Source organism: Macaca fascicularis, chromosome 14 (genome assembly GCF_037993035.2).
Source record: "Macaca fascicularis isolate 582-1 chromosome 14, T2T-MFA8v1.1".
NCBI classification, from domain to species: domain Eukaryota; kingdom Metazoa; phylum Chordata; class Mammalia; order Primates; family Cercopithecidae; genus Macaca; species Macaca fascicularis.
Window position 1 is genome coordinate 58,900,361 of NC_088388.1, and position 26,066 is coordinate 58,926,426.

A 26,066-nucleotide genomic window follows, 5' to 3' on the forward strand; every position below is an offset into this window, starting at 1 on the left:
TTGACTGGATAGATTTTTTATCTTGGAGAGATTTGGTTGTGGCTGACTGGTCTAAGATTAAGCTGCTTGGCCTGACTCACATGTGGGGCAGTTGGCTCAGTATCAGTGGAGGTAGTGGGAATTTGTTGGTCACATATCTCTCTTCAAACAAGCCAACCCAAGCACACTTACATGGTGGGGGTCACGGGATTTTTAAAAGCATCGAGAAAGGGGAGGGGCTTTTCAAGTCTCTGCTTGTGTGACTTTTGTTATTTTCCCAGTTACCAATGCAAGTTGTGTAGCCAAGCATAGAGAGAGGGTGGAAGGAGAATACCAAAGGTGTAGGTAAAGTAGTGAGTTAATGTAGTCATTTTTTCTCAATCTACCGTGCTATTCTAGAACAGAAAAACAGGAACAATATATTTTGTTTCTTATAATAATATCCAAAATAAAGTAATCTAATTATATCTCAGTCTTTAAGACTATTTCCATTAAGCAGTTGGCATTATTCTCATTTCTTTTTTTTTTTTTTTTTGAGACGGAGTCTCGCTCTGTAGCCCAGGCTGGAGTGCAGTGGCCGGATCTCAGCTCACTGCAAGCTCCGCCTCCCGGGTTCACGCCATTCTCCGGCCTCAGCCTCCCGAGTAGCTGGGACTACAGGCGCTGCCACCTCGCCCGGCTATTTTTTGTATTTCTTAGTAGAGACGGGGTTTCACCGTGTTAGCCAGGATGGTCTCGATCTCCTGACCTCGTGATCCGCCCGTCTCGGCCTCCCAAAGTGCTGGGATTACAGGCTTGAGCCACCGCGCCCGGCCCATTATTCTCATTTCTAACAGTGCCTGGTAAATAGAAGTTAAATCTTTCTAACAGTGCCTGTTCAAAACATGCTTGTGGAATGAATAAATAAGTGAATGAATGAATACATACATGAATGAACAAAACAAATGAATTTCAGACCCAAATGGAGCAGCCAGAGTCATAACCCTCCTTTCCTACCCCCACCTACACATATATTCCTATCATTTAAAGATCATTGATTTAGATAGTTGGAAATTTTTCAACACCTTTTATCTCACTATGGGATTATCTTATTTTTCTAGAAAACTGGAATAAGAGCTACAAATCCCAAGAAGAAAAATTCAGATACTTAGAATATGAAAATTTTTCCTGCTGGCAAGGCTGGTGGAATGCTGGTGCTCAGATGTGTGCGAATCAGAACTATGGGGAAACTGTTCAAGGGAAAGATTCCAAAGACTTAACACAGCAAGATCGCTCCCAGTGTCAGAAATGGTTAATACTTTCCACACAAGTACCAGGGTGTGGGAACTATGAACTGACTTTTGAAAGCAAAAATCGCAGGAACTTAAAATATAAAAATTTTATACCTTGGCAGTCCTTAGAAACAAAAACCACCCAAGACTATGGTAGAGAAATCTACATGAGTGGTTCACATGGTTTTCAAGGGGGCAGATACCATCTTGGCATATCCAGGAAAAACCTCTCCATGGAAAAAGAACAGAAGCTCATAGTTCAGCGTTCTTATATCCCAGTGGAGGAAGCCCTTCCACAGTATGTTGGGGTGATATGTCAGAAAGACCTACTGAAAGATTCAATGGAAGAAAACTACTGTGGATGTAATAAGTGTAAAGAAATTTATTGTTGGAACTCACGGTGTATTTTCCACAAGAGAAATCAACCTGGAGAAAACCTCTGTCAATGTTCTATCCATAAAGCATGCTTCTCTCAGAGATCAGCCTTGTGTAGACATCCAAGAATCCACATAGGTAAGAAGCTGTATGGATGTGATAAAGTTGACAGTAACTTTCATCAGAGCTCAGGAGTTCACTTTCATCAGAGAGTTCACATAGGGGAGGTACCTTACAGCTGTAATGCATGTGGTAAGAGCTTCAGCCGAATCTCTAGTCTTCACAATCATCAAAGAGTTCACACAGAAGAGAAATTCTATAAAATTGAGTGTGATAAAGACCTCAGTAGGAATTCATTACTTCACATTCACCAGAGACTTCACATAGGAGAGAAGCCTTTTAAGTGCAATCAGTGTGGTAAGAGTTTTAATCGGAGTTCAGTACTTCATGTTCATCAGAGAGTCCACACAGGAGAAAAACCATATAAGTGTAATGAGTGTGGTAAGGGCTTCAGCCAGAGCTCAAATCTTCGAATTCATCAGTTAGTACACACAGGAGAGAAGTCTTATAAATGTGAAGACTGTGGTAAGGGCTTTACCCAACGCTCAAATCTTCAAATTCATCAGAGAGTGCATACAGGAGAGAAACCTTATAAATGTGATGACTGTGGGAAGGACTTTAGTCACAGCTCAGATCTTCGCATTCATCAGAGAGTCCATACAGGGGAGAAACCCTATACTTGTCCTGAATGTGGGAAGAGCTTCAGTAAGAGTTCAAAGCTTCACACTCATCAAAGAGTACATACTGGAGAGAAACCCTACAAATGTGAAGAGTGTGGCAAGGGATTCAGTCAGCGTTCACATCTTCTCATTCATCAGAGAGTCCATACAGGAGAAAAGCCCTATAAATGTGATGATTGTGGAAAGGGTTTTAGTCACAGTTCTAATCTTCACATTCATCAGAGGGTCCATACAGGAGAGAAACCTTATCAATGTGCTAAGTGTGGTAAAGGTTTCAGTCATAGCTCAGCTCTTCGAATTCATCAAAGAGTCCACGCAGGAGAGAAACCTTATAAATGCCATGAATATTATAAGGGATTTGATCATAATTCACATCTTCACAATAATCATAGAAGAGGAAACTTATAAATATTGTTCATTTAGTTAACAGCTTCAATCAAAGTTTACCTAACCTTTAAACCCTAAAATGCTGCTGATAAGGAAATCTTATAAATAACACAAGTAATCCCAAGCAACATTTACAGTTTCCCCATCTCCCACTAAGAATTATTTGCTTCAAAAGGAGATCTTTAGAAAAATCCCTATATATTTAAAATTATTGTGTATTTTTCTTTACCTACTATAAATATAATACAGTCATAAAATATATTAAACATTTAAGGAGAAAACTCTTCATTCTATTTCATTCTAGTCTTTTTTTCTGTGCATTTTAGTGTGCGTGAAATTATATTGTGTGTTCAACTTTGTATTTTCACTGACTTCAAAACACTTAAATTTTGGTTTGAATTGAAACTGGCTGGCCATCTGTTAAACAACATCTCTTATCTCCCCTAAAAAGTCCCTAGGAAGTAACAGAAAAGATGGAAACACGCAGAACTTAAAACTCAGTTTTGGCCAGTAGAATTCAGTTGTTTATGGACACAAGCCACCTAATAAAAGATAGGAAAGCATTGTATGACCTTGTGTCTGAGACAGTGTTCTCTGAGTTGTTATCTCTGTCAACCAGAAAACCCAGGGACTGTCCTTCTGTTGCAGGGGTGCTTCACTTTGAGGTAACCACAGTGCACTCTTATCCCTTCCGTTTCCTGGTTTTCCACGCTTAATAATAGGTTCAGATACCAAATAACAAGAAGTACAGAATTTTCTCTAAGTAAGGTGTGAAGGGTATGGACAAAAGTGCTAGAAATGGAAGATACTCTATTGGTTCGGAATTGGAGATCCAAGCAGTAGAATTTTATTTAATCTCAGTAGAACGGAGTGGTAATAGAGAAATATCTGCAAGGACAGCATTGAACTCAGAACTCTGTGCAACGATGAACCCTGAAGCTAATTATGTAAGAAGAGGGTTTGGCCATTATGTCAGAATAGTTAAAGTTAATAGGAATACACAGTCCTAATTATTGATATACAAATAAGTAATACCAAGAGAAAAAAAAAGTGGGCATGTTTAGGAAAATTGGAATTGCAATACTGAAGAAAAGAATATCATCCTAAAGACTTGGAAACGTATTGCCCTGAAAATTAGCTGCTGCAGGCTTCAGAGGAAATTTCCAAAAATGTTGGTGTCCCTCAGTGGCATAACAGAGAACCTGAACTCAATAAAACTAGAGTAGAAAAACACAAGTAGAGAAGAGTCTCTAAAGTAAAAAGAGAAATAGGTACAACAAAGAAGGACTTCACGGAGCTCTGAAATGCTGTATCAAAATAAATGCAGTAAAAAGTAAAATTAGGCCGGGCGCAGTGGCTCAAGCCTGTAATCCCAGCACTTTGGGAGGCCGAGACGGGCGGATCACGAGGTCAGGAGATCGAGACCATCCTGGCTAACACAGTGAAACCCCGTCTCTACTAAAAATACAAAAAACTTAGCCGGGCGAGGTGGCAGGCGCCTGTAGTCCCAGCTACTCGGGAGGCTGAGGCAGGAGAATGGCGTAAACCCGGGAGGCGGAGCTTGCGGTGAGCTGAGATCCGGCCACTGCACTCCAGCCTGGGCGACAGAGCGAGACTCCGTCTCAAAAAAAAAAAAAGAAAAAAAAAAAAAAGTAAAATTAACACTGAAGAATGTAAAATAATTGATAGTTAATGGATAAACTTGATCTGATCTTAAATGTATCTGAAAAGGATAATGAGATGAAAACTAAGAAAAGACAGATAGGAATATTAGAGGATGGAGGTCCAGTGTGAGAATTATAGGTTTCTCTAAGGAAGGTGAAAGAACATTTGGCATGGAATCAATGATCAAAGACATTAAGAAACTTTTTCTGAGTTAAAAGGATACGGTCACTAAATTTTAGGCAAAACCAGTATTAAAGCAACCTTAGAAACAGCTTAGAAAGAAGCAATTAAAAGCATGCAGAAAGAAAAATTCTGGTTATCTGTAAAACCAAAAAGGGAGGGTGGATACAGACCTCTGCAACCAGAAGGCAATGGAACAGCACCTTCAGAATTTTGAGATTTGGAAAGTTTATTATCACCAAACAGTTTTATAACAAAAGTGTCTTTCATATGTTCAGGAAACAAATATTTTTGATAAGCAAGAAAACAGTGTAGCATACATGTGCCTTAAAGAGTTTGTGAATGTGGAAATCATGGTATAAAAGGACTAGTGATGAGCACTGAAATCAATTAAACATGCAGTTGTCTGAATAGTTTCCACAACTTCAAAAAATTAAATGTGCAAGAAAATATATAAATGCTGAGTGTAAAATGTACAAATGCTGAGTCTGGGTAGGAGAGTAAAGTCAGGACACCCAGTTCATATAAGCAAAGAATAATTGTTTTAGCATAAGGATGTCCCAAATATTGCATGGGACTTACACTAAAATGTCATACATTTGAAATTCAAATTTAAATGGTCATTTCTGTTTTTATTTGCTACATCCAGCAACCGGAGAGAGAGCATAAGTGCCACATTTGTGATCTTAAATAGCAGGGACTCATAATAACATTTTCTTTTTGACTGACAATTTAAGAAAGGTATTTTTTTTCAAACCTAAAATTACAACTTAAAAAAGTTCATATACCTTTCAAAATGGGAGAAGATAAAAGCACAAATTATTCAGTCTCTATAGCAATGACTACCAAAACAATCCCCAAGAAGATGGCCTAAAATATTAAAATAAATGGATCAAGATGATTAAAGCTGAATGTATCAAAATATATTCAATGCTTCATTTTAAAATGTTGAAAACACTGGGTTAAAAATTTCTAATTATGTGCTATAACAGATGAAAAGGCAATATTGCTTAAATGTGAGACCAGGTGAAGGTTTATTAGACAAACATAAAGGAGTACCTACAATATGTTTTTAAAGGTGTTAAAAATGCACTAAGTTAAACTCATTAAGTTGGGTAAAAATATAAAATCATTAGTATTCTAAACTCTTGCATAATTCAGAAAATGTAATGGTAAAAAAATCTGGTTTTTAATAATTTAAAGAGGAACAAATAAAAATGCAGCATGAAAATAATAATAAAGGGGAAATATAAAAGAGGACTTGACTAGAGAAGTCTTAATTTTCCTTAAGGGAATGTTCCTAATTTATATATTTATTTTAGATCTCATGAAAATTCCAATGAATTTGAGATAAAGGTGTTCTAGTCTTTTAAGGAAAATAGACATTGGAGAAGAGCAAAGATAATTATAAGAAAGATTAATGATATTGCCCTAACATATAATAAATTGTATATTGGTATATGAAGTTGTAATAATGGAGAATTTAATTGTATATTTGAAAAAAAAAAGTTAGGATTCTAAGTCACTAAATAGTTTAGAAATATACCAGTGTATGGATTATATATGTGTATTTTAACATATAGTGCATATGCTTATAGAGTTCACACATGATAAAGATCTGTGAATAGGAGGATTATTCAGTAAATAGTGCTAAGATCATGATTTAACTCTTTAACAAGACTTTCATTTTATGATCTATATCAGAATAAAACATCGATTGAATACAAGTTTTTAAGCTGTATTCCATGGACCTCCATGTGGTTTCATGAAGACTAGTATCTTCAGAAGCAAAAGAACTGCAAGTTTAGCCACATTTTATCTCTTCATATGCAAAAGTAACTTAAGATTTTATTTTTATAAAGGAGGTTCCACTATAAAATATTTAAAATTCTCTAGAGTGGATTTTTAAACACTCAGAAAAAATACATAATTTGACCACATAAAAATTTTTAAACTGTGGGTGAAAAACATGTAAGTCAGAAAAAAATAGGAGAAATATTTGCCATGATAATGACAGTATGAACTCTTTTTAATTAAATAGACACCTAGTTTAAAATGTTGACAACATAAACAGACTAAAGCAATGAAGTATCACTTTTATTAATAAAAATGACAATAGCAATTTTCAGCAAGAGTATGGAGTAATGTATACTTATGTTGAGGGTAAATTGGTAACGACTTTTTGGAAAAACAATTTGGCCAATCCTGAGCCTTAAAATTGCTGTTACTCTTTGCTACAGTAATTCTATAGGAATATGTTCTATGGAAGTAGAGTTTCATACTGTTAGGGGGCTTGTAAAGAACAGAGATCCACTCAAGTGATCTCATGTAAAGAACAGGGTTATATAACATCACATGGTAGAATCTGATATGCACATACACAGATCCCAGGATGTTATCTCACTAAAAGAAGTGAGGGAGCAAGTGAGCCATGGAGCTCTCCATGGAAAAAGAATTCCGTATAGAGGGTAGAGCAAGTGCAAAGGGTCTGAGGCTAGGAATGGACCTGGAATGTACTGCAGCACTGTAAGGGAGAAGGAAAATAGGGAATGAAGTTAAAGGTAATAGGGGCCCTTGTAAGGAATTGTAAAGGTGTTGTCTTTTATTCTAAGTGAAGTAAAAAGTCACTGGAGGGTTTTAAGTGATATAATCTAACAAATTTAAACAGGCTTATTCTGAATGCTGTGTTAAGAATTGACAAAGTAGAGGCTAGAGCCAAAGCAGGGATTCCAATTAGGAGGTATTGCAGTTACCCCTAAAAGAGATAAAGTGTTAAAATAGTGTTAACAGTGGAGGTGACAGAAATAATCAAATTTTGGATATATTTTGACCATGATGAATATATCAGAAATTAATTTTAAAACTGGACTTTAAGTAGTATTTTAATAGGTAAAAAGGAGGCCAAAATCCTTTACTACTTTACAGACAGGAAGAATTGCTTGTAAAATCTTACAGCTGAACACAGTGTTTTAGGGACAGTGAAATCAGTCTGTCTAGATTAATGTTTTAAGATTAAAACATTAACTTCAAATATCAATGTTGAGGTTTAAGCTACTCTTAAGGGACTAGAGGGTTTTATTTTTCATCTGGATAATATAAAGTTCAAGTTGTGCCATGGGAGTAGTCATGCCCAACTTTGGGGAGTCAGGGTAGGCTTTCCAGAGAGAGGTTCTCATCTTAGTCCAGAATAGATTGCAATAACCTGAGGGGGTGGACAAGGAGGAGTTAAAAGTGTTTCAAGCAAAGTGAGAAAAATGCAGTTTTAGGAATAAATATAGCCTAGTGGTTAAGAGTAAGTCTTCCTGAGCTGAGATCAGTTTTCGGGAAGACAAGGTATATTTCTACCTAATGTCAACAAACATAGTCATTGGCTCAGTGTGAACTGGGAGGAATACAGACTCTCATCGGCAATTCTGGTGAGAAAAGTATCAGAGTCAGGAAGATCCTGTCAGAAATTCTTATCAAATTGAATGATTAATTCCTAATATATATTGAATATTAATATGGGGTATGCAGAGGCTGAAAAAGTATGATCCAGTCAAAAAGGCAATGCTATGGTGTGTTTCTGTTTCTGTCTAATCAGGCCCTAAAATTTGGAATACAGACCACAATCACTGCACCCATAAGATATCCTTCACTGAACTTTAAAATTAATCGTCAGATGAATTCAACTCTAACATTCTTTAAAATAGTTTCCTGGTGAACAGTGACAGCACAGTGGCTGAAGGATTCAAAAGGCTCACTGGGGTTTTACCCAGAATCTGTCCTTTACTGATGGGTATGGGATTGGGATAATCTTTTGACCTCTCTGAGCTTACACAGCCTCAGCTATAAAATACAATGTTGAAATAAAATGAGTCCTTAGGCTACTGCCCAAACAATTTATCTTTTCTCTAGAATAGTGCCTATTCACATAATAAATGTTAATAAAGTGTTAATTTTCACAGCACACTGATTCTCAGAAGTCTTAAAAGTTTAATGTCATTAAAATTTCACAACTGCTTTGAGAAAGGTCCCACAAGGCACATTCTATAGTCAAGAGAAATTGTGGCATAGAAAAGTTCATGATTCACCAGAGGGTGAGGTTCCTACGAGTTTCTTATCACATTTTTGTCAATGGATCAATACATAATTTGGCTTTAATAATATGATATTAGTATTTATTGATAAACAATATTAATATATCACAATATATAATATATAAAATATATATAACATTTATTATATTGATTTGTTAATATTGAACTCACAAGACAACAGCACTATAATGCCTGAAGGTAGCTTCTCTTTCACATGTATTTTTTCCTAAGATACATCACAGCCCTCTTGTACTTATGAACACTAGACAGCACCTTAGCACTATACTTGGGACCATTTTAAACTGCAAAAATCAACAGAAAGCACAAAAATCCTAAAACAGCAGTAAATATATTGTGAAAAGTATGCTTTTTATGATAGGAGAGCTAAAACAAGAAGGTACGGCATTGCTTTGTTCAACCTCAGCTGGTCACATGCACCTTGGGCAACTTGAAATTTGCTCTGCTCTGCACCTGTGTACAAATGACTGGGGAAAGCGCTACAAGTATTGAATTTGGTTATAAATAAATTGTAGTGAGTAGGTGAATTTACAAATATGAAATCCATTAGTAATGAGGTTAAACTATATAAAATCTAGGCAAGCCAATCAAAAGCATAAGAACAAAAAATAGGATAAGGAAGAAAATGTAATCACAGAACACTGCTTGTCTCCATTTGGACAATATGGCATAGTCATAAAAATGTTATCACTGAAAATAAACAAAAAATTGATAGAAACTATGTTAGTAGGATCAGGGAAGGGGAAGTGAGAGGGAGTATGTAAACACCAAATTTCCGTCTCCCATAATAGAAAAAAATCAGAAGGGAGTACCTAAAATTGTCAGTTTTACTACATAAGCATAGTGCAGTATTTAGAAATAGGTAGATAGATACAAAAAGAATCAGCTCAAAGTGATTCCTCTGAGGATCAGAGGCTAAAATGAAGTAGGAAATAGTGTTGCCAGAAAAAGAGATCCCAATCCAGACCTTAAGAGAGAACTCTTGGGTCTAAGCAGGAAGGAATTCAAGGTGAATTGCAGAGTACAGTGATAAGAGAGTTTGTTGAAAGCTACGCAGATACAGAGTAGGGTGTCCTCAGAAAGGAAATGGAGGAATGTGCCTTCTTTGTTTTAAACTCTTCTTGTATAGGAGTCTTGTCTATGTAAAAGCTATTATGTCTATGTGGAGGTAGGCTGACAGCATGACAAAATTTAGTACTTTGTTGTTTCTAAAAAGTTTTCTTTGGCATTTTAGTGCATAAGTACATCAAAGCATGACTATATCTTAAAAGCATACATTGTTATGTGATATTAGGACATCTGGACATTCTGCCATCATAGGAGTTTATCCTTGCAAGCATTAACTGCTTCCTTAACCAAAAACATGTTATGACTATGCATTGTGACTGGCAAGGAATGTGCCTTGCTAGTTTTGAGATGGAGTTGATTTAAAAATAGTATTACCATAGCTCTCCTGTGCTCCTGTTTACTTAACAATAATGTGACTAGCCAGAACCTTAATCTGGGTCAGATGTCCCAGAATGAAAGCATACATAGTTGGATGACTAGTTCAGACCTCAGAGCTGGTACATGTTGTTAGAAATGTGTTCATTGTAGACGCTGAAAGAAAAGTCCCAATGGTTGATTCTATGGGCCCATTGGTGAGGAACAGCTTTCTCACAGCATGTGACATAATTCTGTGGCACAGCACAATCTGTCAGTCCTGTCCTCGAAATCTAATATAGCTGAGTATTTTTCCCTCTGAGGACAATTTACACATTTTATTTACACTTTACTGTTAGTGTAAAAAGGTTGATTTAAGACAAAGTTGATATCCTGTCATATTATTTATAGCATGTTTATCCTATTGATAGTTGCGGAAGCATCACAGATTCTTTGACCATTATTAGCAGTCTTGGCTCTTGAAATACAACTTTGACAATATATTAATTATGCCACTTTGCTAACACTGATGTTTTGATTATCTATTGCCATTTTACATAACAGCAACCATTTTATTTGCCCACAATTGTGAAGTCTGGGCTAGGCTGAGCTGAGCTACTTGGTTCTGCTGGTCTTGCCAGTGTGCATTCGTGTGATTGCATTAAGGAACAAGCTGGGCTGTGCTTTTTCTCTCTCCGTGTAGTTTCAGGACTTCTCCCTCTTCATATAGTTTCTACATGGCATTTCCAGCAGAATTCCTGGATTCTGCCTGGGTTTCTCAGGAATCCTAGAGCTCAAGAGCAGAAACTTCTAGTCCTTCATGAAATTTAGGTCCAAACTATCACTTCTGCCATATTCTATTAGGGAAAAAGAGTCACAGGACCACCCTAGATTCACAGGAAGGGGACTACACAATGTTATGAACACCAAGAGGCGGTTCATGGGGAGATGCCAGTAGAGCCAGTGGCATGCTGACAAATTGACAGGTAACTAGTTGTAGTAATAATAAGCTTGCTTTGGCTAACCGGTCAATCTAAGAGACTATATTGGAAATTAAAAGTGGTATTAAAATATTAGCACATGAGGAGTTACAATTAATCCTACAGAAAGTCAGGGGCAAAGTAGAATTTGGACACAAAATCATGAAAATATGAACCATGCAATGAAAATATGAGAATTCTAGAAGTGTAGAAGTCATAAAGATTCTAAACCATTGTTTAGTTTACTTACAAATGTTGAACTGAGATGAGATACTGACAGCACAGAGGGAAAAGGAAGGCTGAGCCTGAGCTCTTAAGGAGGAAGTAAAAAAGCAGTTGTGGGTGTGTAGGGGTGACTTGGAGTTTGGTGGCAGTAAGTGCAGGAGGCCTGAGGGACTCTAGGGTAGGGCCCTCGTCCACTGCGGCGGGAGGGGGAGCACTGGAGTACCAGCCCCAAGGGTGTGTGCTTCCCTAGCGCCAACCCTGCCATGGGCAGTGTCCTAGAGGAGCCAGAGGCAGGGAGGGTGTCCAGACCTTGGGCCTGTACACTGGCTGATGCTGTACATCCTGGAGGGAAGCAGGGAGGCTGGGGGAAAGTGGAACTGCAGATAACAAGGACCCATCCATTTCGACCATGAAGAAATGCAGGCAAAGAAATAGTAAGCGGTTGTCCAGAACTCTACCATGATTATTATAAGGTTTGCAACCTGAGACTCTATGCCCTTTCCCACAGGCCAGGCAGCTTGTCGAGGATTAAAGTCAGGGCGTTGATGAAAACACGCTTCTCACATGGTGAGAGGCTGGAAAGCTTTGAAAAGGAGTATATCATTTTGGTATGGATATCAAGTGTGATGCTAACCTGATTTCTTGCCTATGCCTACATATTTTGCCAATTTCCATAATGCCTTCTCCAGTCACTGGCTTGTGATTCTTTTTCATAAACAAGCTCTTATAATTGTTGCTTGATTCTCATTTTTCCTGGTCTGCTGAATTTTTGCAGGTGTGTCACACTAAATAACTTCGATTTTATAATGTGAATATATATCCGGTAGGAACAAATATATTCTCATCACCTTTCTTTTTCAAAGTCCACTGTGTGTGTGTGTGCGTGTGTGTGTGTGTGTTGGGGATCTGCAATTGACAAATTAGAATTAGGTAATATCCACCTAATAGCTGTTCATATATAAAGACAACAGAAAGACATTCTTAAGAATTTTTGAAAGATAGTATTCCATTGTATACTGAACATTAATTTTCCTTTAAAAAATAGATAATACATTAATGTGGCTGTAAATACAAAAGATACAGAGGTTGTAAGGTGTAAGTCTCCCTCTCACTTCTATCTCTCACGTACCCAGTACCTATCTCTGGAGGCAGCCATTTTTTTCTGGTATCTAATGAATTCTTTAAAAGCATTTTTAATACATGCATGAGCAAATACATATGCATATCTATCTTTTTAAAATAAAAATAGTAGCATATTCTATACACAGTTCTGTGTATAATACTTTAACAGATGAAGTTTTTCACCATTTTTTTGTGAGTTTGCCACTGGAAAGATTTCCCTTCACCATTGTTCTTTAAGGCTATCCTTGAGTGAGGCTGAGGAACAGCAGCAGTATGATTTTGGCTCCAACATACTGTTAATGAAGTAATCCATGGGCTTGCTGCCTGATACACATGGAGACCAATACCATGGGACAAACTTTCGAAAATAGAAAAAGCTTTATTGCAACTTGACCTGCAAGGAGACAGGAAGAAAGGCTCAAACCTGTCTCCCTGAGCTAGGGGCAGGGTTGGGTTTTATAAGCATAGGGCAATGAAGCATGATCTGATTGGATCTTGCAATAAGGTGGTGCTGGAAGGCATTATCTGATTGGATCCTGCCATGGAGGTGATGCCAGAGCTCAATTTGATTTGATCCTGAGTTATGACATACAGTGTCTGCTTCTTAATTCAGTTTCTGCTCCTAGGTCTGAGCATTTAGGTTCTCCCTATGGTTGCAGGCTTGGTTCATCAGGGCATACTCAGGTTACATGACCTGAGGGTCCATGGGAATTGAAAAATAACTCACAACCTTGTTACATAAAAGTTGAACCAGATTTGTCTGGTGCAATTGCAATATTGAGCCAATTCTTCTGTGACCCAGGCCAGTGTTTTCACTTCCTCTGTCAGCTGGTCACAGGAAACTACCTTTAGGGCCATGGATACAAGTTTATGAAGAGCCAAGAGTGCAGCAGAACTAGGGAACATGAGTCTGGGCCACCTATTAATGAAATTTTAGCCCTCTGAATCAATCTCAAACATACCATTTCCCTCCTATGATGGACTGCTATAGTACCTATCCAATTTTATAATTTGGTTGATCTGACAGTACCCAGCTCATGGGTGGGTGTGGTGACCTAGTCATTTGATGTTCTAGGTAGGTGTTCAGTCTCCACTAGGGCCTAGTAGTATGTCAGAAGCTTCTATTCAAAGGGTGAATAATTATCTTCTCCAGAAAGAATGGCCTTGCTCCAGAGCCCATGTCTACTTTTTTTACAGGGAGGTGTAAACATGGCTAGAAAGAAGTAGGTTTGGGAAAGTGGGATGTTTGATCAGAGTGCTGATGTTTTTTCCCAGAGGTCAATTGTATTAGCTTGGTGCAAAAGTTTTTACCATTATTTTTAATGGTAAAAACTGCAATTACTTTTGCATCAACATAATTTTTTTTTTTTTTTTTTTTTTTGAGACTGATCTCACTCTGTCACCCAGGCTGTAGTGCATTGGCACGATCTGGGCTCACTGCAACCTCTGCCTCCCGGCTTCAAGCAATTCTCTACCTAAGCCTCCTGAGTAGCTGGGATTATAGGCACCCGCCACCATGCCTGGCTAATTTTTATATTTTTAGTAGAGATGGGGTTTCACCATGTTGGCCAGGCTGGTCTCAAATTCCTGACCTTATGATCTGCCTGCCTTGGCCTCCCAAAGTGCTGAGATTGCAGGCATCAGCCACTGCACTCTAGATTCTTAAGAGGATTCTAGGATCACATAGCTCAGGTAAAGTTCAAAATTATCAACATGTTATATTTATTTGGTTATTATGAGTGTTTTGTAGTGAAAACATCTTTAGCATATCTCATATTCCATTTTACCACAAACCCCAGGAACCCTAATGATTCTGTGTTTGAGTCATCTCTAGTTCAACTCTGATGGGGAGGCTGAAGAACAAACACAGGCCAATTTAGTTCTGTCTTGTTTGCTTTATCTGGGATTTGGTGTGATAGGACACCTAAGTCTTGCCCTCAACCAGTTCACTTTTGAGGGTAGAGGGTTGGTCGTTGTTAGCATTTTGGAGGAAGGCATTGTATGTCAGTTCTGCATATAAGAGCTGGTTTCCCCTCTTGGTGCCTGGATAGAAAGCTGCACAAAAAGGCTGTATTATATGCTGTTTAAAATTCGGAATTTAGGAGATAATAAAGGGAAAATCAGTTACATTAAGGCCTAGTAAAGAAGGCTGATTACAGAGCCCTTTTCTGATGTTCATCATACTCCAATCCAGACACAAATGAGAGTGGCTTACTTTGCCAAGATGTGATTGATTTCTTTAGTCAAGCTGAGTCTGCCGTCCCCATCTTCTACTGCAGTGCTTAGTGCTCCTCATTCTGCCTCCTTCAGTGTGTTCTCCCTATCGATGTGAGGAAGTCATGGGTATAATTATCTACAAGGTAATTGAAGAGATTATGCATTGGTTATGATTATGAATTGCTGTTGCTCCAAATTTTTACTTAACATTGAATCTGACAAGTCTTACTACTTCGACATGGTTCTTCCTTACATAGGATGCAGGGATTCGGTCTCCTACAGAATGTTCTTAGATATAGTTGATAAGTAAGGTTTTTTTTGTTTTGTTTTGTTTTGTTTTTGAGACGGCGTCTTGCTCTTTCACCCAGGCTGGCCTGCAGTGGCACGATCTCGGCTCTCTGCAAGCTCCACCTCCTGGTTCACCCATTCTCTTGCCTCAGCCTCCCGAGTAGCTGGGACTACAGGCGCCTGCCACCACGCCTGGCTGATTTTTTGTATTTTTAGTTGAGACGGGGTTTCACGGTGTCAGCCAGATGCTCTCGATCTCCTGACCTCATGATCCGCCTGCCTTGGCCTCCCAAAGTGCTGGGATTACAGGCGTGAACCACCGTGCCCGGCCGATAAGTGAAGTTTTAAAAGTGATCAATCTGGAGCTGTAAGGCACGCTCTGATTATAATTACTTTTCTTTTTCTTTCTTTTTCTTTTTTTTTTTCAGTTCTCCCACTCTCCTAAGAAGAAGAAACAGCCAAATCCCAGGTAAGTCCTTCCTCCCTCCATGCTGAAATGCCATGTAATTTGTCAGAGGTGGCGTTGGTGCAATTTGAAAGGCGGCATATTGTGATATGTCAGGTTTATAGTAGAAGAACAATTGACTGGTTACTAGAGACTACAATGGATGTTATTACTTTGGTGAATGCTTTATCATCTACCTGCATCTTTGCATTTTCAGAAACTTGACTGTGACTAGTTTCTCTGAGTTAATAAGCTGCAGGGCAACTGGCTCATTCTAAACGAATTCTTGAAAAGATCACAAAAGATAGATATACATACCAGATGCATACATGTGGATTTCTTTTTATTTCTTTTGCTTTTATCTTTTTTCAACTTTTATTTTACAGTCAGGGGGTACATGTGCAAGTTTGTTACAAATGTATATTACACGATGCTGAAGTTTGGAGCACAAATTAATCTGTCATCCGGTTAGTGAGTATAGTACCCAAACGTAGTTTATTTCAACTCTTCCCACTCCTTTCCTCCTACCTCTTGTATTCCCTAGTGTCTATTTTTCCCATTTTTATGATCATGTGTACCCAATATTTAGCTCCGTGTTATAAATGAGAACAAGTGGTATTTGGTTTTCTGTTTCTGTGTTATTTTGCTTAGGTAATGGTTTCTGGCTGTATCATGTTGCTGTGAGAGACATAATATTCTTTTTTTTTTTTATTTATTATTATTATACTTTAAGTTGTAGGGTACATGTGCATAACGTGCAGGTTTGTTACATATGTATACTTGTGCCATGTTGCTGTGCTGCAGCCATCAACTCGTCATTTACATCAGGTATAACTCCCAATGCAATCCCTCCCCCCTCCCCCCTCCCCATGATAGGCCCCGGTGTGTGATGTTCCCCTTCCTGAGTCCGAGTGATCTCATTGTTCAGTTCCCACCTATGAGTGAGAACATGCGGTGTTTGGTTTTCTGTTCTTGTGATAGTTTGCTAAGAATGAGGGATTCCAGCTGCATCCAAGTCCATACAAAGGACTCAAACTCATCCTTTTTTATGGCTGCATAGTATTCCATGGTGTATATGTGCCACATTTTCTTAATCCAATCTGTCACTGATGGACATTTGGGTTGATTCCAAGTCTTTGCTATTGTGAATAGTGCTGCAATAAACATACGTGTGCATGTGTCTTTATAGCAGCATAATTTATAATCCTTTGGGTATATACCCAGTAATGGGATGGCTGGGTCATATGGTACATCTAGTTCTAGATCCTTGAGGAATCGCCATACTGTTTTCCATAATGGTTGAACTAGTTTACAATCCCACCAACAGTGTAAAAGTGTTCCTATTTCTCCACATCCTCTCCAGCACCTGTTGTTTCCTGACTTTTTAATGATTGCCATTCTAACTGGTGTGAGATGGTATCTCATTGTGGTTTTGATTTGCATTTCTCTGATGACCAGTGATGATGAGCATTTTTTCATGTGTCTGTTGGCTGTATGAATGTCTTCTTTTGAGAAATGTCTGTTCATATCCTTTGCCCACTTTTTGATGGGGTTGTTTGTTTTTTTCTTGTAAATTTGTTTGAGTTCTTTGTAGGTTCTGGATATTAGCCCTTTGTCAGATAATATTCTTTTTTATGGCTTCATATTATTCCTTGGTATATATGTACCACATTTTCTTTATATAATCCACCATTGGTGGTCACCATGTCTTTGCTATTGTGAATAGTTCTGCTATGAACATATTGGTGTTTGGTAAAATGATTTATTTTCCTTTGTGTATGTACCCAGAAGTTGTATTGCTGGGTCAAATGGTAGTCCGACCCTCAGTTATTTGAGAATTCTCCAAACTGCTCTCCACGGTTGGCTGAACTAGTTTATATCCCCACAACAATGTATAATTATTCCCTTTTCTCTGCAGGGAAACAGAGAAACAGATGCTGCGTCACCAACATCTGTTATTTTTCTGACTTTTTAACAAAAGTCATTTTTACTGGTGTGAGGTGGTATCCCATTGGGGTTTTGATTTGCATTTTTCTGATAATTAGTGATGATGAGCATTTTTTCATATATTTGTTGACTGCTTGTTTATCTTCTTTTGAAAAGTGTCTGTTCATGTCCTTTGCTCATTTTTTAATAGGGTTTTTGTTTGTTAAGTTCCTTATAGATTCTGAGTATTAGACCTTTGTTGGATGCATAGTTTACAAATATTTTCTACCATTCTCTAGATTGTCTGTTTACTCCTTTGATGATCTCTCTTGCTGTGCAGAAACTCTTTAGTTTAATTAGGTTCCACTTGTCAATTTTGGGTTTTGTTGCAAGAGGACTTAGCTGTGTTTCCTAGGTTTTCATCTAGGATTTTTGTAGTTTGAGGTTTTATATTTAAGTGTTTAATACATCTTGAGTTAGTTTTGGTTTATGGTGTTAGGTAGGGGTCTAGTTTCTTTTTTTTTTTTTTTTTTTTTTGCGTATGGCTAGCCAGTTATCCCAGCATCATTTATTGAATAGGGAGTTTTTTCACCATTGTTTATTGTTGTTGACTTTGTCAAAGATAAGATGGTTGTGGGTGTGTGGCTTTATTTCTGGATTCTCTATTCTGTTCTATTGGTCTATGTGTCTGTTTTTATACCAGAATCATGCTATTTTGGTTACTGTAGCATTGTAGTATATAGTTTGAAGTTGGGTAATGTGATGCCTCTGGCTTTGTTCTTTTATACTTAGGATTGCTTTGGATATTTGAGCTGTTTTTTGGTTCCATTAATTTTAGAATAGTTTTTTCTAATTCTGTGAAAACTTATGTTGAGAGTTTGATAGGAATAGTGTTGAATTGTGAATTGCTTTGGGCAGTATGGCCATTTAAATGATATTGATTCTTCCAATACATGAGCATGGGACATTTTTCTTTTTGTGTCATCTTCGATTTCTTTTAACAGTGTTTTGTAACTCTCCTTGTAGAGATTCTTCACCTCCTTGGCTATCTGTATTCTTAGGTATTTTATTCTTTTTGAGGCTACTGTAAATGGGACTGCATTCTTGATTTGGCTCTCAGCTTAAATGTTATTGGTGTATAGAAATGCTACTGATTTCTGTACATTGATTATGTATCCTGAAACTGCTGAAATTGTTTATAAGCTCTAGGAGCCTTTTTACAGAGTCTTTAGTGTTTTCTAAGTATAGAATCATATCATCAGTGAAGAGAGATAGCTGGACTTATTTTCCTATTTGGATGCATTTCTTTCTTACTTGATCGCTCCAGCTAGGACTTCCAGTACTAAGTTGAATAGGAGTGGTGAGAGTCGCCATCTTTGTCTTGTTCTAGTTATCAAGGGGAATGTTTCTAGATTTTGCCTGTTTAGTATAATGTTGGCTGTGGGTTTGTCATAGATGGCTCTTATTATTTTGAGGTATGTTCCTTAGGTGCCTAGTGTGTTGGGGCTTTTTATCATGAAGGGACATTGGATGTTATCAAAAGCTTTTTATGTAAATATTGAGATTTTTTTCCTTTTATATTTTTGTGATGAATCATATTTATTGACTTGCATATGTTGAATCAACCTTTCATTCCAGGAATAAAGCCTACTTCATCATGGTGAATTATCTTTTTGATATGCTGCTGGATTTGGTTTGTTAGTATTTTGTTGAGAATTTTTGTGTCTATGTTCATCAGGGACATTGGTCTGAAGTTTTCTTTTCTCACTGTGCCTTTGCCAGTTGTGGTCTCAGGGTGATGCTACCTTTAGAGAATGAGTTATGGAGGATCCCCACTCCTCAATTTTTTGGAATGGTTTCAGTAGGATTGATACTATGTCTTCTTTGTACATCTGGTGGAATTCGGCTGTTAATCCATCTGGACCAGTGCAGTTTTTTGGTTGGTAGGGTTTTTATCATGATTCAATTTTGGAACGTATTACTGGTCTGTTCTCTTTTTAACTATTTTTTACTTCAATAAGATAAATGTAAAAGACTGTGAAAACCCAATTTAATCTTACTATCTGGATAAAATGGCTTCTAAAAAGTTAGTTTATGTAATTTTTCCCTCTTTGTGCAGGTAGCAACATACCAATTTATATTTTAGTTTTCAAACTATGGAATCATACCATATACAATAAATTTCACCTTCCTTTTTTCCCATAAAAGTAAATCATGGGCAGATTGTCAGTAAATTTAGTTTTATCACATATTTCAATATATGCACAATATGACTTAGTCTCTTACTGATAAATATTTGACCTAATTCCATATTGTTATTACAACCAAGGCTGTGGCAAATATCTTCATGCATATATTGAATAAAGGAGGTCATAGACACATTTAAAATGTTAAGGGACAGCCAGGCGTGGTGACTCACACCAGTAATCCCAGCACTTTAGGAGGCCGAGGCGGGCGGATCACCTGAGGTCAGGAGTTCAAGATCAGCCTGGCCAATATGGTGAAATCCCATCTCTACTAAAAACACAAAAAATTAGCTGGGTGTGGTGGCGGGTGCCTATAATCCCAGCTACTCAGGAGGCTGAGGCAGGAGAATCACTTGAACCTGGGAGGTGGAAGTTTCAGTTAGCTGAAATGGTGCCGTTACACTCCAGCCTGGGCAACAAGAGTGAAACTCCATCTTAAATAATAATAATAATAATAATGGACATTGTCAAATTATCTTCCTGAAATATTTTACCACTTCATACCACCAAAGATAGAGTTTGAGAGTATGTTAATTTTTATATCCTTTTACCAATACTGAGTACTATCACATGTTTTAGGCTTTTAGTCTCATAAGAGAAAAAATGCTGTATTGGTGTTAAACTTTATAATTCTTTAAATATTAGATAAGCCTATCACCTTTATATGTATTTAACATTCATTTGGACATTTTCTGTAGCATTTTGGATTATATCCTTTGCCAGATTTCTACTTGATGCTTTGTCTTTTCCTTATTTTTCCTTATTTTTATCAGCATTTTATGTTAGAGATATTAGCACTTCATTTGCCATATGTAGTGAAATGATTTCTCCCAGTTTAATTTGGTTTTATTCATATTTTCTAATATATAAAAGCTTTAACAGGTTTAAAACAATGTCTCTGGGTTTGCTATTTCCACTTCATAATATTTTTAAAAAGATATATCTATGTTCTTTTAGTTTTTAAAAATTATTTTAGTTCTCATATTTAAAACTTTGATACATTTGGAATTTATATTCTTATAAAAAGTAAACTAAGATCAGTTTAATTTCATTTTTCAAATGACTGGCTGATTTTGATAGATTACTTAATACCCAGGAACAAAAAGGAAAACTGAAATTATTTGTACACTTAGTTTATTAAACTAAAATGTTTAATAATTCAAACATTGAAAACTAATTTTTCTAGAGCACTGACTTATTAAAACTTTGATTGAAGTATTTTAAACAATTGCAAGTGAATTTAGTATTGTAGAGCCTTCTGAATCACTTCCAAACCATTAAATATCAAACTGGTATTTATAATGATTCCAGAACATTGCTATAGTTACACCTAAACCTGTTCTAAAATAACATATGTTTACTTCATTTATTATTTTAATTTTTATGTAATTGTTGTAGCAAAATAAGCTGTATTTTTAATTTTTCTTGGAGTTTTAGTATTATTTTGATTTCTTGCAATGACTGCAGTAATTTTAACAGAGCAAACACAAAAGGCATACATACATAGCTTCTGAGATTTGTTATTAACTGATTGATTCTTGACAAAGGAACTTAATGCTTCTTCCAAAATAATATAATCCTGAACCACCGATCATTGGGCTGAACTTCATTTTTAGCATTTAAATTTTGTGTGTGTGTGTGTGCTTGTTGCTTTTTAGTATTAATGATTGACATAATTTTCTAGGTTACATTTCAGGAAGTTGGTTGAAAAACAAAATAAAATAAACTTTTAAAAAATACATTTTATATCTGTAAGTCTATCACATTTATAGCTGTCATGTAGGTTTTATTTTCTTGCCCCGCTATCCCCAGTCGTCTCAGCAATATATTTTAAAATTATTTTCTTGGTCAATACTTTATAAGTCATTATATGTCATTATATTTTGACTTAGTCTGTTAATAACATTTAAAAGCAACAAATTTTTATTAATATTTTATTATAATTAATAGAGCTACCTGTTAGGAGATGAAGAATCAATTCGGCTGAGTTACTTCTCCTCTTTAGGACATTTAAACATGCTGCTTAACCTCCTTCTTCTACTTGGATGTTATGTGGAAATCACAGCACTGATTACTCATTACTGTTCCTAAAATAGTTCCTCCTTTTAATTGGACTATTTGGCTTATTCACAGTATTTGTCTTTCCTGCTTACACAGACAGAAAGAGCAAATACTTATAAACAGATATAAGTAACAGAAGAGACACAATGTCCATCTAGATAAACTCTTCTTTTAAAAGCTTAAAAATCAGGTTATTATAAATCTGTGGTTTTTCACAGACTCAGCTTGTTCTAATATACCACAATTGTTATTATTTTATTATTACTGTGTTATGCAATAAGCAAATTGTAAAATTTGCTAGCAGGAGTCCCTTTAGATTTATTCCTTTATCCTTTCAACATTGTCCCTGATATTCTTGGAAACAGTATTGCTACTATGTCACTCAGAGTACAGTATCATAGAGCTGGACAAAGAAAGGGGGACTGGGGGCTGAGAGACAATAAATTGATAATTGGCACATATATCCCTCCTTATGCTGTCCTGATCCAAGATTTGTATTCCATTATATGGCAAGGTGTGCTTGTTCCTTTTGGTGGATAAGAGCTTTAAAACAGTATAAAATTTAGGCAATGGGAGACACGGTAATTTTATTACAATAGTGAGCAGAAGTGCTGCTGTTGTTAGGCAGCAACACTATCTTAGCGGTGATAGAGCTGGAAAACATATTTCAATTTTATGAGTTTACATTTCTCATTTTTATTCATCTTATAATTCAACTAATTCCAATTAATGTTTTAAAATTAAGTATATAGGTGGATTATATTAACCATGTTTCCAGCATTTTATTATGAACATTTTCAAGCATAAAGTTGAAAGAATTTTACAGTGAATACTTTTTTTTTTTTTTTGGTAGAGATGGAGACTTGCTATGTTGCCCAGGCTAGTCTTGAACTCCTGACCTCAAGTGAACCTCCTGCATCAGCTTCCCAAAGCACTGGAATAACAGGTGTGAGCCACTACACCTGATCTTCTATTCACCTTCTACCATATTGGATTTATCATATCTGTCCCTCTGTCTATTTTTCTGTTATCCATCGATCCATATTATTTTTCAATCATTTCAAGTGAAACCAAAGACATCAGTATACTGTCTCCTACATATTGCAGCATACATATTAATCAGAGTCCAATATTTGTTTTCAACTTGGCTCCTAAATGTATATTCACTGAGCTTTGTCAAATGCCCTTTTCTAATCAGTCCCCAACACCATCCACCAGAGGTAATCTCTGTTCTGAATGTTTTCCACCATAGATGAATTTTGCCTGTTCAAGAACTTCATGTAAATGAAACCATAGATTATTTTCTCTTCTAAGGCTTCATTTACTCAGCATATTTTTGACATTCATCCATGTTGCATGTGTAGGGGCACATTCCTTTTTATTGCTGAGTATTATTTTTATGAATATATCATAGTAAATTTATCCACTCTCCTACTGAACACTTGGGTTCACTAATTGAACACTGTTTTACCTATATTAGACATTTCATATAAATGGGAGAAAACATTATTTTTGAATCAGTTGCTGGGTAGTAAATGTTCAGTAATGTTAGTTAGAAAAAAAGAGATATTACACTGATGGAGGTGAAATTCACCAACAGTGAGCTATTGCCTTTTCCCAGATTTGAGTCTCTGATCTTTATGATTTCCTTTTGCTGTGGCTTAGATGTGTCCCTCAAAGTTCATGTTTTGGAAACTTAAAACTCAGTGTAACAGTGTTGAGTATATATATTTCAATTCTGAGTGATTAGGTTGTTAGGGCTCTGCCCTTATGAATGAATTAATGTTATCTTAGGAGTGGGTTTGTTGTCACAAGAGTGTATTCATTATCACAAAATATCACAGACTAAATGGCATAAACAACAGAAATTTATTTTCTCACAATTTTGGAAGCTGAAATTCCAAGATCAAGGTGTCAGCAGGTTCTGTCTTCATATGTTCCTTCTCTATTTGCATGCATACCTGGGTCTCTCTGTGGGTCAAAATCTCCTCTTCTTATCAGGATACCAGACAGATTGGATTATGGCCCACTCTAATGGTATCATTTTAACTTAATCATCTCTTTAGAGGCCCAGTCTCCAAATATAATAGTTTCTCCTTATCCACAGGGGATGCATTCCAACACCCCCAGTGGATGCCTGAAACCTCGGAGAGTACAGAGCCTTATATACACCAAAATTTTAAAAATCTAATAACCAAGGTATCTGCTAAGTGACTGTCAAGTAGAGTTTATAGTACAGATATGCTGGACAATGGGATCATTCACATCCTGTGCTGGACATGGTGGAACAGAGCAGGAGAGCAAAATTTCATCAGACTACTCAGAATGGCTCAGAATTTAAAACTTATGAATTATTTATTTCTGGAAATTTCCATTTAATATTTTTAGACTATGGTTGACCACACAGAAAGTGAAACCATTGAAAAGGGGAGACTACTGTGCAGTCACATTTGAGGTATTCAGAATTAGGGCTTCAACACATGAATTTTGGAGGACACAATTCAGTCCCTATCAACTTCACACAGAAGAGAAGGTGATACGACCACAAAGACAGAGATTGAAGTGATATAGCCACAAGCCCAGGAATGCCAGCTAGAGAAGGTGAGGAACAGCTTCTCCCCAGACCCTCTAGAAAGAGCACGATGCTGCCAACATCTTGACTTTTTTCTCATTAAAACTGATCTCAGACGTCTGATATCTAGAACTTTAAGAACATAAAGATGTGTTGTTTTAAGCCATTAAGTTTGTGGTAATTTGCTATAGCAGCCACAGGAAACTGATAGAAGAAACAGAAAACATATACATGTACATTTCTCTCCACAAACAAGATACTGATTTTTCAAGCCAATTGTAATCACTCAGCTGGACCTTGGGGAAGAGTGATGATTAGTGGAGAATAAAATAATCTGTAAGTTACCTCTCCAGGTGAGAACCAAAAAGTATTTGCTAGCCAGAGAGGAACCAATTTCTTCTTAAATGGAATTATTAAATAAAACAACAACAACAAAAACTCCTCTAAGTTTCCTTTGTCTGAGAATAAGACAAAAGTCAGCTAAGTTCCCTCAATACTGCAACATCATTTTCACATATCTTCTGTATACTGATTAGCTCATATGCTCTTCTGAATTCAATGTAGGTGCTTCTTCATCAATTAAACGCTGCCAGTTCTCTGAATTTATTCTCATGTACCTCACCTGGGCCCTTATTTTCATCATAAGATGTTAGCATCCTTGGTCTCTGTTTCAACATTTCATATTTTAAGACATTAATCGGACTTTTTGGAAAATAAATCAATTTTATGATACTCAGGCCACTTTTACATGAGATTTATTTTGTTTTTACTTTTAAGAAATAATTCCTTTTAAGGAGCTCAAACAACTCTACAGGAAAAAAAATCTAATAATCCAGTCAAAAACTCGGCAAATGATTTGAATAAACATTTATCAGAAGATGACACACAAATGGCAAACAGGCATATGAAAAGGTACTCAACATAATTGATCAGAGAAATGCAAATCAAAACTACAATGAGATATCATTTCACCCCAGTTAAAATAGCGTATACACAAAGGACAGGCAATAACATTTGGTGAGAATTTAGAGAAAAGGGAACCCTTGTATACTGTTGATGGGAATGTAAATTAGTACAGCCACTATGGAGAACAGTTTGGAGGTTTCTCAAAAAACTAATAATAGAGCTACCATCTGATCCAGCAATCCTACTGTCGGGTATGTATCCAAAAGAAGGAAATCAGTATATCAAAGAAATATCTGCACTTTCATGCTTGTTGCAGTACTGTTCACAACAGCTAAGATTTGGAATCAACATAAGTGTCTATCAACAGAGGAATGGATAAAGAAAATGTGGAACATATACACAATGGAGTACTATTCAATCATAAAAAAGAATGAGATCCAGTCATTTGCATCAATGTGGATAGAACTGGAGATCACTATGTTAATGAAATAAGGCACAGAAAGACGAACATCACATGTTCTCACTTACTTGTGAGATCTAAACAATTGAACTCACGGACATAGAGAATAGAAGGATGGTTATCAGAGGCTGGAAAGGGTAGTTGGGCGCAGGGAGGCAGGTGGGGATGGCTAATGGGAACAAAAAAAAATTAATTAAGACCTGCTATTGGATAGCACAACAATGGGACTGTAGTCAATAATAACTGTACATTTAAAGATAAGTGTGTAACCAGATTGTAACACAAAGGATAAATGCTTGAGGGGATGGATACCCTACTCTCCATGTGATTATTTTACATTGCATGCTTGTATCAAAATATCTCATGTACCCCATACACACCTACTATGTACCCACAAAAAATTCCAAATTAAAAGATTTTTAAAAATCCTTTCAATGCTGAGGGCTATTTTATGACATTGGAAATACAGAGTCTGAATTTCTCCACAGATCAGCTCTTTCTA

At 36.6% G+C, this 26,066-nt stretch overlaps 1 protein-coding gene across 17 annotated transcripts in view; it reads left to right on the forward strand.

The window, feature by feature from the left end:
• ZNF214 (zinc finger protein 214) overlaps positions 1-26,066 on the forward strand; it is a 64,524-nt gene that overhangs the window by 22,840 nt on the left and 15,618 nt on the right. For 10 of the 17 annotated variants that reach the window (XM_065528633.2, XM_065528635.2, XM_005578759.5 and 7 more), the window contains one exon: positions 1,080-3,043. The exons of 1 other annotated variant lie outside the window; for it this stretch is intronic. In XM_065528633.2, the coding sequence (XP_065384705.1) occupies positions 1,080-2,773 (1,694 nt within the window). In that variant the 3' untranslated portion in view covers positions 2,774-3,043. Of the gene's footprint in view, positions 1-1,079; positions 3,044-15,376; positions 15,418-22,479; positions 22,573-26,066 lie in introns of those variants that run through there. 6 more of the 17 variants (XR_012423429.1, XR_012423430.1, XR_012423432.1 and 3 more) reach the window with 3 other exon arrangements.